This window comes from Caenorhabditis briggsae, assembly GCF_000004555.2.
Source record: "Caenorhabditis briggsae complete genome, chrV, whole genome shotgun sequence".
Classification (NCBI taxonomy): Eukaryota; Metazoa; Nematoda; class Chromadorea; order Rhabditida; family Rhabditidae; genus Caenorhabditis; species Caenorhabditis briggsae.
In genome coordinates this window covers 1,003,284-1,018,299 of record NC_013488.2, presented here as the reverse complement: position 1 = coordinate 1,018,299, position 15,016 = coordinate 1,003,284, and the positions used below count along the sequence as shown (strand labels likewise).

Below are 15,016 nucleotides of genomic sequence, written 5' to 3'. Positions count from 1 at the left end.
TTTAAATCCACCGTAAAACCTGTAATAGAAGGGCCCCTAGCTTCTAACTTTGTGTCAATTTATCTCGGTGTCTCTCTTATATATAGAAAAGTTGTCAACTGATAAACTGTTTATCATAATAACAGAAGTGTTTTATCAGTTGACATATTTTTTCAAATCTTGTATAGGAATTGAGATAATTGAGCTTAAAGTAGATTGTTTTCCAAAATCAAAATTTTAGGTCCGAGACTCTGACCACCCGGTTTAAATTTCAATTTGCTGCTAGAAAATCAAAACTCCACTCCAAATTTCCGCTCCACCGGAAATCAACTCATCGCGTGATCCAAAACGGATTTTCTACACACACATGTGCGTAAAAAAGAGAGATAGAGAGAGGATTAATCGTTCATCGGACTGCAGAGCGAGAAAAAATTTGCAGTCCATTCTCTTTGTGTGTGCAAGGAATAGAGTCCAACGATTGGTGTATAAAATAAAATACATCGGTGAAGTTGGTTATCTAGAGTGAGGAGCACTTTTTTTGGCAAAAGAACACACAAAGGAAGATTCAGTTAGTTTCGGAAAACGATGTGGAAAAAAGAAGAAGAAGTGGAGTCTTCTTGCCCTTCTCAAGTTTCACCGTTAGACCTCCCAATCCTCTTCCATATCGAGTTGCCATTGTTTGAGCATTGCTCCGTTAGAATAGGTATATGGGAACTCTCTCACGTCTTCTGAAAAAGTCAGAAAGCAGAAGATGAAGGAGAAGAAGAAGAAGACGTTTGCTAAAACTGACAATATGCATGACCGAGTTTCGAGTTTTGACGACGACAACGTTTTTCAAGTCTGAAGACGTGACGAAGTCGAAGAAAAAGCAGCTAACAACGAAAATTATAGCAGAGCACCGAAAAAAGGAATCGGGAACCCCAACGGCACTAACTGCGTTATCCGCTTTTTTCAGTGGGGTCGAAACTTCGTTAGGAGAGAAGCTTTTTAGGGAGGCGGAGATGAGATTAGTGTCGGAGAATGGAAATGGGAACGGTGGTGACACCTAAAAACATGGACGGAGGAGATTTTCAAAATGCTTTTCTTTTAAAGGAAATTCGTAGAAATTTGTGAAGAATTCACACAAGGCTTTAAATTAAGAATCAATTTTTTTGAGGCTTTCTGCTGCTTTGATGTCACTTTTTAATGAAGGTTTTGAGAAGATTTTGTAGGTGGCTTTTTGGACGGGTTACGGTGGTTCAGACTACATAGAGTTTTGAGATTCTGAAAGATTTGAGATTTATAATGAATAATTATTCTCACTTCTGAACAATAATAAGTGAGATTCTTAAGGTTTCTGAGACTTTCAAGATCTTCTATTTGTTGAGAGATACTGAGATTCTCTTAGATTTTGAGAATTTCAGAATCTCAAAATCTCAAAATCTCAGAATCTCAGAATTCCAGAAATTCAGAATCTCAGAATTTCTGAATTTCTGAATTTCAGAATCTCAGAATCTCAGAATCTCAGAATCTCAGAATCTCAGAATCTCAGAATCTCAGAATCTCAGAATCTCAGAATCTCAGAATCTCAGAATCTCAAAATCTCAAGATCTCAGAATCTCTGTATCTCAGAATATCAGAATACCAGAATCTCTAAAACGCTGAATCTCTGAAACTCGAAATCTCAGAATCTCAAAACTTCAGAATCGTAGGACATCGAAATCTCAGATTATTGGGGATACGGTAGCATAACTTCCGAGAAATTGATTTTAAGAAATTTTCTGAATCTCAGAACGTCGGATGTTCAGAATCTTAGAATCCCAGAATCGTAGAAAATCGCAGAATCTTAGAATCTCAGAATCTCAGAATCTCAGAATCTCATAATCTTAGAATCTCTGCATTTCAGAATGCAAGAAATTCCTAAATCCTTCTTTTCGATGAAATAATAAAAGTCTAGAATCTTCTTTAATCCTAATCTCCAGCTGAAACAATACAAGATCTGAAATCATTCAATTCAAAAAATTTGTCTGAAAACCCAAAAACTTGTTATTCTGCACAAATATGCTTCATTTTTTCGTCCAGAACTTCCTCTATGATTAATTCTTAAATCCTCTATTGTTATGAATAAAAGATAAGCTTCTCGGCGTTTTTTTTCTCCCCATTTACGTCATTGGTGTATATGTGTGAGGGCAACAACAACATCTCCAAACATATTCACGAGATCTTCTCCTAATGAGGTGAACAAAGAATTCTTTCACTAAAGGAAAGAGTCAAAACGATAGAAGAATACATTCTGCTTCAGAAGACGTTGAGTCAGAAGGAAAAAAAGCGAGAAAAAAACGTATTTGTTGTCTTCCAGGAACCAAACTAAACACTAATCGGGACCGATACACATACACACCGGGTAGTAAGCCTCACAGTGTCAAAACATCAAAAGCAAAAAAAACGAAGGGAATAGAAAAAATGGTGTCTTTTAGTGGCATGAATAATTGAAAGGTCTGAATGGCTGGACGAAAAAAAAATATAAGAAAAAGAAGAAGAAAAAGAAGGAAAGAGGAGAAGATATCAGATTAGAAATCGACCACCGATTATTCGAGAAAAAGACGACGACGACTCTTTTCATCCAGACCTTTGGTCTTTCCGGTTCGATTTAAAAAAAGAAAAAATTTCGAAGAAGGAGAAGTCATCAGTAGTAGGAGACACCAGGAAATCGTTGGAATTAGAAAAAGGAGAGATAAGCATTCCTAGTTTTTTAGACGATTTGTTATATTTTGGTTCTCTTGGAGCCTCATTGTCAGAATGCAACTTGGAATGCAGATTTCAGATTTGAAAAAATTTTTGAGATTCTGAGGCTTTCAAGATTCCGAACTCCAAAGTTCGGAGGCTCTTGAATTTTTAGAATCTAAAATTCGAAATTTCTAATTCCACAACTTATCGACTTTGATTTAGCATATGTCCAGATTGTCATGATTTCCAAATTCGAAAAATCTGAACTTCATTAATTTCAAAGATTCTGGGGTACTATGGATCATACATCCCATATACCGTAAAACCTCTAATAGTAGGGCTCCCTAACTTTCAGCTTTGATCTAATTCATCTCGGTTCCTGTTAAAGATATGACAAATTTGTCAACTAATGAATTGTTTATCATAATATCAAAAACATTTTATCAGTTGACAGATTTTTGATATATCATGGAAGAGCCAAGATAAATTAGCTCAAACTGAGCAATGGGAGCTAGGTCCTTCTATTACAGGTTTTACGGTATTTTCGAATTAGATGAATTGATTTTACATTAGAATTCCTTGGTTAACCTGGAAAACTTGTGTTTTTTCATCATGGGAACATTTTCTTCGTAAAACTGTGTTCCAATTACTTTCTGGCGCAAAATTTTAAAAAATCAGAAATTTTTGAACTTTTGCGAAAATATACCGCCTTTTTTGAGCTCAATTATTTTGATTCCTGTTGAAGTTATGAAAAATTCGTCAACTGATAAATTGTTTATCATAATATTGCAAACATTTTATCAGTTGACTAATTTCTGATATCTCTTATAAGAGCCGAGATAATTTAGCTCAAACTGAAAAATGTGGGGGTCCTTCTATTACAGGTTTTACGGTGTTTCCAACAAAGTGATCTTTCATTCGGAATTTTATTTCGAAAAACTGGTCTTTCGAATTTCTAAAAAGACACCAGGAAGTCTCTTCTAAATCATTCTCTTTCAAATTCATTCGCGTGTCTAGATTTCTCAGAAAAACGAAACATTTGATGACGGGGGAGTGATGGAAAAGTGTTCGATCGTGTTTGACACGAAAATATTTTATGATAGGGATGTTTGGTAAAAAAAAGAAAACATGAATAACGAAAAAGTTTTGAGAGTCAAGAAAAGTGGAAAAAGTGATTTCTGATATGAACAAATCTCAAAAAAGCTCAAAAAATGCCATGTATTAAAAATCGTTACATCTATTTTCAGACTCATCCTTCTCGTACCGAGTACATCTTCTAATTCTCACAACTATGCTAATTTTCCGTAGCACCTCATCGCCTACATTAAACCTGATCCTTAGACGACGACTCGCCGATTAGACACGTGTTGGGAGAAGTCAATGACACCTATATTATTTCTTTTTCAGCCACTTTTGTTTTTTGTAGTCTGGAAGTGGAGAAAATAAAAACAGAACTCATTTTGTTGGAGTCGACAAAAATGAGAAAAGAGCTTAAAAATAGAAAACAACAGAACATTTCAGAAAAATGTGTTTTTGAAAGTGTGTGTATTGTGTTTCTAAGAAATTTCAGCTTTTTAGTTAATCCAGGTCCGTCACACTGACTGAAAAGAAATAGTCAGGAAGTCTGAGAATTCAAAGAATCCAGGTGTTTTTGATGGAAACAGATGAATTGGAATAGTTGAGTGCTCACATTGAAAGTGCTGCGTGAGGTTTTCAAAGTTTCACAAGTTACAGAAAATCTAAAAAGTTGGAAAATGGTAAAAGGGAAAAGTGAGAGTAGCAAAAGCGTATTTGGTCTAATAGAAGCTCATCCCATACGTTCACTTAGAGCTCTATTATCTCGGCTCATGTGAAAGGTAGCAAAAATGGGTCAACTAATGAAATGTTTGTGATATTATTATTAATAATTTATGAGTTGATAACTTTTCTAGATCTTTGACGGGAACTGAGATAAATTAGTTCAAAGTTAAAAGTCAGGGGCGGCGTTCTATTTTAGATTTCTAACTTTTTACTCCAGAAAAGATGAGAACGGATCCAACAACCACTACAGTATCCAATATCACACAACCAGTAACTTTTTCACTAGTAAATCCTGGACGCCTTTTGATTAGCTCTCCAGAAGCCTATCCGACAGGATGGCAATATTATAGCTCCAGTTGTTATCAAGTGAGCATAATGCTCTTATTGCAAAGCTAAGGTAGTTAGGGAATCCTCCTAAAAATTATCTGCGCGCGCTTTCAGACAATGGGTTTTGGGACCCTGTGCATATTTGAATTTTTAGAAACTGAACTTTTGAAACTGTTCTCTGATTTGAAAAAATAGTTACAAAATTAACAAAAGTCAAAATTAACACCAATTTCAAAATGTAAACAGAAAATATCTGACGATTTTTGAAATTTCTCGACAAAGCTACTTTTTTAGATTTTTAAAAAACAAACATTTAAATTAACTAGAGTTTGAAATTCTTCTAATTCAATTTCAGAAAAATGTTTTCTTAGAAAATCTTTAAAAAAAATTTTTTCAACTCAAAAAAATGAAAAAGTGGTTGGGGGCGGTGTATCAGGAAGGGGTATATAATTTGTGCAAAGTCTCCTTCTCTTGCTCTTTTTTCTTCTAGAAGAATCTTAACATAAAATGCAAAAAGACTTCATGAGTGCACATGACAAGATGTGTGTGTGTTTCCCACGAGTCTCCCAAAAAAAAATTGGCGACTCATATTTATATTCATAATTTTCCTATCTTTGAGCCAAAACCCAAGGCCAAGGGTCTTCTATTCAAACTGCGTCAATTCATAATCTTTTTTTGGGGGAAATGAAAGATAAAAATATCGCTTTTTAGGGATTAGGGATTTAAAAAAGACTCACCGCTCGACCTCGTTGAGCTGTTCGTGATCTCCACATTTTGAGAAGAACCTGGAATAGAATAAAACGATTTTCAGAGACAACTTCAGATCCCTGAGAAAAAAGAATTCGTCATTTTTCAAAAGCATTTCTGAACCACTTTAATATAAACATGTATTACTTTCATAAACATTTTGATGCCAAATTTTTGGGGAAGTTTGTGAAACACGACCTTTTTCAAAAAAAATTAGGACTCATTCAAAAGTGTGCAAACTTCAAAATTCGACTCATTCGTATTTTGTAGGCTACATTGAGCTTCTCCTTATACCCGAAAACTCTAAACCACGAAAATCTAAACCATACTTGTTCGGGAAAATTTTTAAGGGATTTCCTGTTCCCGAAAATTTTTTTTTCCGGGAAATCGGGTTCCCGAAAAATTTTACCGAAAAAAATATTTTCGGGAACTTGTGTTCCCGAAATTATTATTCGGGAATTTTCTGGAAAATCGGGAAAAATCGGGAAGTTGGTTTTTCAATGAATTTTTGCCTATTTTTCTCAATTTATGTTGAGATTTGTCGATTTCTTTACGTTTCTCAAAAGTGGTCAATGAATTGGCTCAGAAAACTATTCAAAAAGCAAAAAATAGTTGAAAATTTGAGAAGTCTACAAAAACAATAATTCGAAAATTTCCAGTTTTCCCGGAATTTCGTGAAAAAAAATTTCGAAAAAATTCACATCGGGAAACTTCCCGGAAGAAAATTCGGGAAAATTCTTGTCGGGAAAAATTCCCGAAAATTTTCGGGAAAAAGGGAATCCCGATTTTCCGATTTAAACAAGTCTGATCTAAACCCCCACCAATAGTCTGAAATCTACAGAGAACACAACGAAACAGACAAAAAAAATGGCGGTAAATTTAGGTAAAAGAAAGCGTAGTTGGACTGTTTAACAAGTGCAGAAATGATGAGAACCCTATAGATCATGGAGATCGGAAGAGACGCAGACAGGAAGACGAATCGGTTGCCCCCAACTGTATTGACAAATGATGCGAGAATGTGAATGAGACGGAGGTGAATAGACACGACGAAACGTCGCATCATATTCACAAAATGGACGGAGATAGAACAAGAATCGGTGATACGGGGAAGAGAAGACATGGCGAGGTTGTCGGGTCGTGCACTTTTTATGTCTGACTCTTTTTTCATGGCTTATAAAACGATAGTTTTTTCTCGCGAGGATGGTTTGGGTTAAGATCTTGTTCAGATGACCAGTGTCATATAAAGTCGAATGATCGAAACTGTAAACTCTGCTGGATCTTCTGAGAACACCCAACAAAACAAGACTTTTGTGTTCTAGACTTTGTGTTCATAGACACTTCACAGATTGTTTTTTTTTTCTCCAGTTTCCCCTCTGGATAAATATTGGTTTGTTTTTATAGTGTCTCTTGTTTTAGAACACTTTCATTCTTCTTGAAATCCTCAAAATTCTCAAAAATTGAATGTAAATTTCAACTTTCTTGTTATAACGGAATGTTCAAAAAGTGCTAAACACATATACAGTACCAGTCAATAAGACGTACAAAAACTTCATTGAATCAAAAACAACAACTTAAACTTCCAAATTATGACGCTGATTTTTCACAAATGTAACTTGCTGATGTCTTTGTACAATCGTACGTTTTCCATCCTCCCCGCTGATATTGATACGTGGCATTGTTCAGAGCATCGGTTATCATCTGAATCCATATTTTGGGAATTCCAAGAAAACCTGTTATAGAAGGGCCCTGTTTTCCCGAAAATTTTCGGGAATTTTTCCCGACGGGAATTTCCCCGAATTTTTTTTCCGGGAATTTTTCCCGACGGGAATTTTCTCGAAATTTTTTTTCCGGGAATTTTTCCCGAACAAGTAGGATCAGTAGACAACTTTTTTATATCTAGAAGTGAGATAAAAGGAGAGCCCTTTTATTAGAGGGATTACCTGAACACACTGATCACTATAAGGTTGAGTAGGTGCCCAGTTAGTATAACCGGCTGTGGACCCATCTACCCATTTCCAAGATCCACTGGTCAGTGACAAACCAATCCAGCTTTCCTGAGCTTCAGTGACCAACGCGTTGGTGTCAAAAGCTTCTGAAAACTGAACAAGTATTTTTTCTACGATTCTAAACTCACTGCGCAACGCGTCGTTCTCATCAAAACTATCAATCTCGACCAGTTGTGCTCCTTGAGATGCGCAGGCTGTCACAGCTTCAGCAAATGTTGCAGTAGTTGTGAACTTCTAAGAAAAATGAGATGTTTGAAGAAAAATACATTTGTGCCATTTTACGCTCACTTGATAACAACTGGAGCTATAATACTGCCATCCTGTTGGACATGCAGCTGGACAGCTAGTCATAAGGGGTCCAGGATTTACAAGTGTAAAAGTTACAGGCTGTGTGGTAGTGGATACTGTAGTGGTGGTGGGATCCGTTCTCATTTTTTCTGAAATATGGCACCTAAAGGAGAAAAATACCGTAAACACTCTAATAGAACTGCACCCTTAACTCCTAACGTCGAGTCAATTTATCTCGCATGCCCCAAAATGTTTGGAACGTTCCGATCAACTTTGAGTTCATATATCTCGGTTCTTGAAAAATATATCAAAAAGTAGTCAACTGATGAAATATAGATCATAATATCGTTAACATTTTATCAGTTGACAAAATTTTGATATCTTTCACAGGAAGTGAGATATATGGGCTCAAAGTTTGTGTTGTTTTAGAAACTAACTGATATCACTCAAATCCAAGGAGTTGACATGGTAAAAGACACAGAAAAGTAAAATAGAGTAGTGCATTCTTTGAATACAACTAACAGAAATAAAAATAGGTTATTGGACAGTATAGATCTGTTTCAAAAACATTGTCATCTAAACCCAATCTGTCTGTGAATTCGTTGGATTTATAGATCATGGAAACATTTGTAACCTGCAACTAAAACATTGATATTTTTCTTTAATTCATCACTCTTATGCCCATATCATTTATTCAAATAACAAGATTACGAATCAGTAGTTCATGTTTGACCTTCCACATAAAATACATATCTTAATCCCAATCTATAACAGGTTGTTCACAAATATAACTGGCTGATGTCTTGGAACAATCGTACGTCTTCCATCCGCCACGAAGGTATTGATACGTGGCATTGTTCAAAGGATCAGTTATCATTTGAGCACATTGATTGGACGCTGGCTGGCTAGGAGCCCAATTCAAGTAACTTGCCGATGATCCACCGGACCACATCCAGGATCCACTCATGTACTTCAACCCAATCCATGTTTCATCTGCTTCATTGACCAAGGTGTTTGTGTCATAGGCTTCTGGAAAATTGGGAAAATAAGCGCTTTCAAGTTCGATGACTCACTTCTCAACGCTTCATTCTCTGCGAAACTGTCAATGCTCACCAATTCGGCTCCAAGGCTTTGACAAGCGCTGACCGCTTGTGTATACGTTGAAGGAGTGTTGTATTTCTAGAAAATTAGCTCTAATGTGAAATTCAGGTCTTAAAAATTGTTCAGTTTCTTTTGTACAAATGGACGCAAATAGGATACAACGCTCGAAACTACCGTAAGCACTCTAATAGAATGCCTTCATAACTTTGAGCCAATATATTCCATTTCCTATTAAATATATCAAAAAGTTGTCAACTGATAAAATCTCGGTTTTAGTATGATAAAAATTTTGTTATTTGACCACTTTTTCATATCTTTCACAGAAACCGAGATAAATAGGCTCAAAGTTAGAGGGGTAATCCTATTAGAGTGTCCACGGTTCAAGAAAATCTAGGTCGTGGCCTAAAATATGGAATCTAGGTCATGACCCAAAATTCGAAATCTGGGTCATGACCTAAAAAGTGGAATCTAGGTCATGACTTAAAAATTGAAAGCTAGGTCATGGCCTTAAAGTTGAAATCTAGGTCATGATCTAAAAAAGACCCAGGACCCAGGACCCAGGAGCCAGGCTGGCTCCCAGCTGGAGCACCTGGCTCCTTCTCCTCCTTTTCAGGACCCCCAGAGAAGAGGAGAACTGATTATTTCCTCTGATTCCTTTTCCATTATAGTACTCTCGCCGAGGTCAATAGGCCAAGGGTCGTGTGCTTCTACGTAGCTTTTTTGGTCTAAAATTTAATATTTTCTCCAAAAATTTTTTGTTTTTTAACACGTTTAAATAACCCTTGAATTTTTAAATTTTGAAATCTATTCAACTTCTTAAAAAGATATTTTGTTTGACCTCATTTATCCATCAGAAGTGTTTTGTCAGTTAACCACTTTTTGATATCTTTCACAGTAACCGAGATTAATTACCTCAAACTTGAAAATCTGGGGGGCCTAGATAAATTAGCTCAGAGTTCAAGCATAGGGGTGGCCTTGTAATAGAGTGTTTACCGTAAAAAATTTATAAAATTTTAATCAATGCCGTACTTTGTAGCAATGAGAATCGTAATACAACCATCCTGATGCACATTCACTCGGGCAGTCAACCATCATTGGTCCTGGATCCACAACAGAGAAATCAACAAGTAGAGTAGTTGTGGTGGATACTGTAGTTGTTGTAGTAGTAGGCGTAGTTGTAGTTTTCGTAGTGGTTGGGGTCGTTGTCGTTGTTGGTTTCGTAGTTTCAGTTCTCATTTTCTCTGAAACCCTCTTTCTGAATTTCCTCACCTCTTCAGCAAACATCAGAATGACATTTTGAAAAACTTACTGATCTCATTCAAATTCAAAGAATTCACATTTTGAAAAATAACAAAGCAAAGTGGGAGAAGTATAAATTTCATTTCTGATGGTTGAACTGAAGACTGTGAAACCCTTTTTTTAATGCTGGTCTTCCGGTCTCACGCAGCAACTGCGGTAATCCCTACTAATCCGAAAGACTGAACTGTTACAATCGATTTTACTGAATGTTGGATGTGTCGAGAAAAAAATTTTAAACGATTAGATAACAAAAGAAAGACATCCACAAACTGGTGGAGTGTTGGCAGCATATCATTGATAACAACAGTCCTTACCTTCAATATATGTATCTGACATTGTTCAAACTCTTTTTCAAACACATTTTTCACGCACTGAAATGACTCTAGCTTTCCAAACAACCTAATATTTCCATTCCCCACGAAGAATAACGAGTTTGCAATAAGCTACGGTCCATAAAATTCTTCACTTTTCTCAATTGCAGGTAACGAACATTTGAGTCATAATGTGTATCTTAAGTTTCCAGCTAAAATATTTACAGGAATTTTTTATTAATTAAAAAGCTTTTAAAACATGCAAAAAATTTCAGGGCAACTTGATCAAGAAAAAACAAAAAGCAACAAAAATACATTACCGTATTTCCTCTCATTGCAGCCCACCCAAACCATCGACTTTGAGCTCAATTATTTCGATTCCTGTGTAAGATATCGAAAATTTGTCAACTGATAAATTATTTATCATAACATAACCAATATTTTTAATGTAAACAAAATTTATATATCCTTTGTGCTAAATCGCACTCTTCTGATGGTGATTCACCGGGAATGTGCATTGCATCCCCCGCAATCACTTTCTTTTATTAAATTCTTTATCATGTAACCAGTATAAAAGCCCCTCTATTGTATCATTCTATATCGTTCGATAAACCAATGTAGTTTTAAAACATGGTGCATCGTGGGTTGAAACCACCGGTCGCTCAAAGTCCCGCGTGGCAGGATTCTACATTGGTACCTCTATTCTCCTATTATTCGCTGTTGGAATATTCACTTCTGTATCGCAAGCGGCATGCAGTACCAGATGATTGGCAGCTCCTGATATAGTCAACAAAGTCATTGGCATACTTGAGACTTGGGGAGCTGGTCGACACAGGATTAGCAGGTCTAAGTCATTCGAACAAAGTGGTCGGGACTTGCTGAGGACGATCACATTTGACGCATCTGAACGAGGACAAGAAAGCTATAAGACAGCGGTCGTAGCACGTCAGATATCAGTTGCACCCGAGCTTGCAGCTCACCTCCGAACAATTTGGATTGTTCAAACCGTAAGTCTTATTTTTATGATAAGCAACAACGAAGAAGAACTTAACTTCTTGCTCCAATTAAAAGTGGACCAACGAGGACGCTTTTCCCGCCCGGAGCCTCTCTCCAAAGAGAGATTTTGATCTTTCATGCTAGACCACCGAGGTGTTAGATCACAAAGACGCGACGTTAACGACATTACGAGACGTATTCAGCAAAATCATGGACCCCGTAGATGTCACACCTTCGAACGCTCGCCAAGACGATACGAGAAAAGACACTAACGACGTGACGCAGAACAGAACTACAAGAGGCGAGTGGACGCCGAAGATGTAGTCACTCAGTTCTTCAGCGTCAATTGGACCAATGGACAACTAATTTTAAATTTTGTTGTATCTTTTTTTCTCTAAAGCCGGGAGTGTGCTAAATCGCACTCTTCTGATGGTGATTCACCGGGAATGTGCATTGCATCCCCCGCAATCACTTTCTTTTATTAAATTCTTTATCATGTAACCAGCATAAAAGCCCCTCTATTGTATCATTCTATATCGTTCAATAAACCAATGTAGCTTCTAAAACATCTTTCACAAGAATCGATTTAATTGAGCTGAAAGTTGGCAGTATACTTGAAAAATTGTAGTCGAAACTCACTTTGTATCTGCTTTGTAATCATGTAGAAGTTTTACAGCCAATATATCATCTGAAGCCAATTCATGAACATGTATCAATGATGTTACATAAAACCATCCCCGAATTTCATGAAGAACATCAATATCAAATTTTTTATGTCCTTGAAATTCTCCAAATCAAAATACTAACTTTGGAGGAGCCGTGATTCTTGCATTTTCCACTAAAGAATAAGTACGACGGGAGCAAATACTGAGTATAAAAATTTCCGAGTACTCCGATAATTCAGTCACAACCATTTCGCCAACTAAATGAGGAAGTTTGAGAAGGTTGATGGGCATTCTGAAAATAAAAGTTTTCAACGATTTCAGAGAGGGATAGATTGGCAAAACGGTCCAAATCTATTTTTAGGAGCAGGGTCTTCTGTCGACCCGTATGAAAATAGGGAACAAAGAAGGGAAACATTAAAACTAAACAGACTGCAGGTAATACGATTCAAAAGAAAATACAGTTTCCATGGCAGATAATCAATTGCCGTATGTAAAAAGAAAAGAGTGGACAACAGTGACGTTATGGACCATGGAGTGTCTCATTCAAATGGTTGATTCTCCGGTGACGGTGCGGAGCTCCTGCGGGGACACATCATACGAACAGACCTCTCTCCACAGGTGTTCAACTCCACGAGGGACTACCATGAACGAAATTTCTGATCCAACGAATCATACGTGCTCTATTTGTATCCCAATCCCTCAAGTTCTTTCATCAAATAACTGTTATATGTTTGTAAAAAAACCCATCTGTTATATTTCTTTCTGAAAACAGTCGTCCCCTAAACGTCACAGCTTCATCCGATTCGCCGAACGATGTCTCTCCAATGGACAAGAAGACAACATAGCCAGTTTGCAACGAAGCTTCTCCTTCCTCCGTCCACCAGAAAAGAAAAAAGAGGTGCGAACGAAGAACAGACAGTAATTCAGTGCCTTCTCCTCCCAATGATCTTTTTATCCACTTGTCCTCCTCTATCTGATCACACAATTCTTCTTCTCCCTTTTTCTCCCTTCTTTTTCATCTTCCAAGCCGTCTCTTTTCTCCCGAAATCCGACTTGTCGTTTTCTATGTTTATTTGGGTCATTCGCATTTTTCGACATATCTATCTCTCGTGGTCATTCGGGGCGCCAAATTTCCACTCTGTTTTGCAGCATCTGATTATATTGATTATCAATATTTGCTTATCATTCTCTCCTCCTCTTGTCCACTAACGTCTTCTTTCTTCTCCATTCTACTCTCCAATCCAAAAATAACTTCTTGTGTACCTGTCACTCACATTGATAAGTGAGAATGTGTGTAGTGATATGGATTATTATACACAAATCCAATTTTCCAGAGCATGCTACTACTATAATACTAATAAATATCTCGCGACATTTTTTTCCTTCATATCACTTTTCATTTTTGATTTCCCACCAATTTTTTGTGACTCCACTTTTTTTTGTTTAAAATCAAATCAGAAGACCTTATGATAACAGGACAGCAGAAAACAAGAAGAACACATGGTGGTGTGTGACGTGTCCCTGGGATTTTCGGGATATTACAGGAGTCATTGCTCATGCATTTTGTTTTGGTTCTTTTTCTCAAGAAATTTCTTTTCAAAATCTGATTTTTTGATTTTCTAAATTCCTTCATTCTTTCAAAATAGGATACTGTAAAACCTATGGTCCCTTATTGTCAATTTTGAGCTCAATTATCTTGGCTTCTATAAGAGATATCAAAAATGTGTCAACTGATAAAATGTTTAGGATATTATATTGAACAATTTATCAGTTGACAACTTTTAGATATGTTTTACAGGAATCGAGATAAATTGACTCAAAGTTAAAAGTTATGATGCTTTTCTATTACAGGGTGGCTGAAAAGTATTGAGACACTTGTTATGATGGCTCTTGGCACCGTGCCAAGTCGTATTTTCAAAAAGTTTCGTATTATTCCGAAAATAGGGAGCGTATATAAGCCGACATTAGAGCCATTTCCCATCACTTTATCTCTTCACGAAGTTATGCGAGCTTCTCCTCATCGCCAAACCATTGCCAAGCTGTTCAACGACGGCATCTCCACCGGTGACATCGCTCGAAGACTTCTTCTTCCGAGAGCAACTGTCTATCGAGTTGTGCAACAATTGAAAGATCGAGGACATGTGTTGGAGCTTTAGAAAAGCGGAAGACCTCGTACTGTCAACACTCGCCGGACTCGTGGCATCATCAAGAAGAGAATCACACGAAATGATGCGGTCAGCATGAACCAAATGGCTTCATCGCTCGGAATCTCAAGACAATCGGTTCAATCCATTGTGAAAAAGGACTTGGGTCTGAACAGTTATCGGCTCCTTCGTGGCCAATACCTCACAGAACAGTCCAAGAAGAATCGGCTCGAAAAAGCGAAAAAGTTGCTCGACGCACTCAAGGTGCGCCGCCTCTCTGAAGTCATTTGGACTGATGAGAAAATTTTTACGGTTGAGCCGCTTCCGAACCGACAGAATGCTCGGCAATTGTTGTCAAAGGACGAAGCAAAGTCCCCAAAACGTCGTCTGGCCTACAAGAGACTTTTTCCAAAGTCAGTGATGGTGTGGGCTGGATTGACGTCGGAAGGTAAAGTCCCATTGGTTTTCATTGATAGAAATGTGAAAATCAACTCGGATGTGTACCAAAAGTTGGTGTTGATGGATGTTTTACGTCCGTGGGTCACTAGCCACTTTGGCCAGCAACCCTTCATTCTTCAACAAGATTGGGCCCCGTCCCATGGCTCGAAATCCACGAAAGCTGTTCTCGACGCTCATTTCCCTGGCTA

The 15,016-nt window shown here is 37.2% G+C and overlaps 3 protein-coding genes across 3 annotated transcripts in view; 1 reads left to right on the top strand and 2 right to left on the bottom strand.

Moving 5' to 3' along the window:
* Nucleotides 1-618: 618 nt before the first annotated feature.
* CBG11253 lies at nucleotides 619-7,997 on the bottom strand (the record flags this gene model as incomplete). Its single annotated transcript, XM_045236578.1, has 4 exons — nucleotides 619-707; nucleotides 766-1,024; nucleotides 7,500-7,799; nucleotides 7,854-7,997. The coding sequence occupies 4 exons, from the start codon at nucleotides 7,995-7,997 to the stop codon at nucleotides 619-621; spliced, it is 792 nt and encodes a 263-aa protein (XP_045094583.1).
* Nucleotides 7,998-8,607: 610 nt separating this feature from the next.
* Nucleotides 8,608-10,049, bottom strand: CBG11254 (the record flags this gene model as incomplete). The annotated part of the gene is made up of 3 exons (XM_002635007.2): nucleotides 8,608-8,882; nucleotides 8,927-9,032; nucleotides 9,984-10,049. 3 exons carry the CDS (start codon nucleotides 10,047-10,049, stop codon nucleotides 8,608-8,610), a joined length of 447 nt encoding a protein of 148 aa, XP_002635053.2.
* Nucleotides 10,050-14,465: 4,416 nt separating this feature from the next.
* Nucleotides 14,466-15,016, top strand: part of CBG11256 — a gene marked incomplete at both ends in the record, with an annotated part of 1,635 nt that continues 1,084 nt past the window's right edge. Inside the window, one exon of the mRNA XM_002635008.1 lies at nucleotides 14,466-14,817. Coding sequence (XP_002635054.1) covers nucleotides 14,466-14,817 — 352 coding nt within the window. The remainder of the gene's footprint in view (nucleotides 14,818-15,016) is intronic.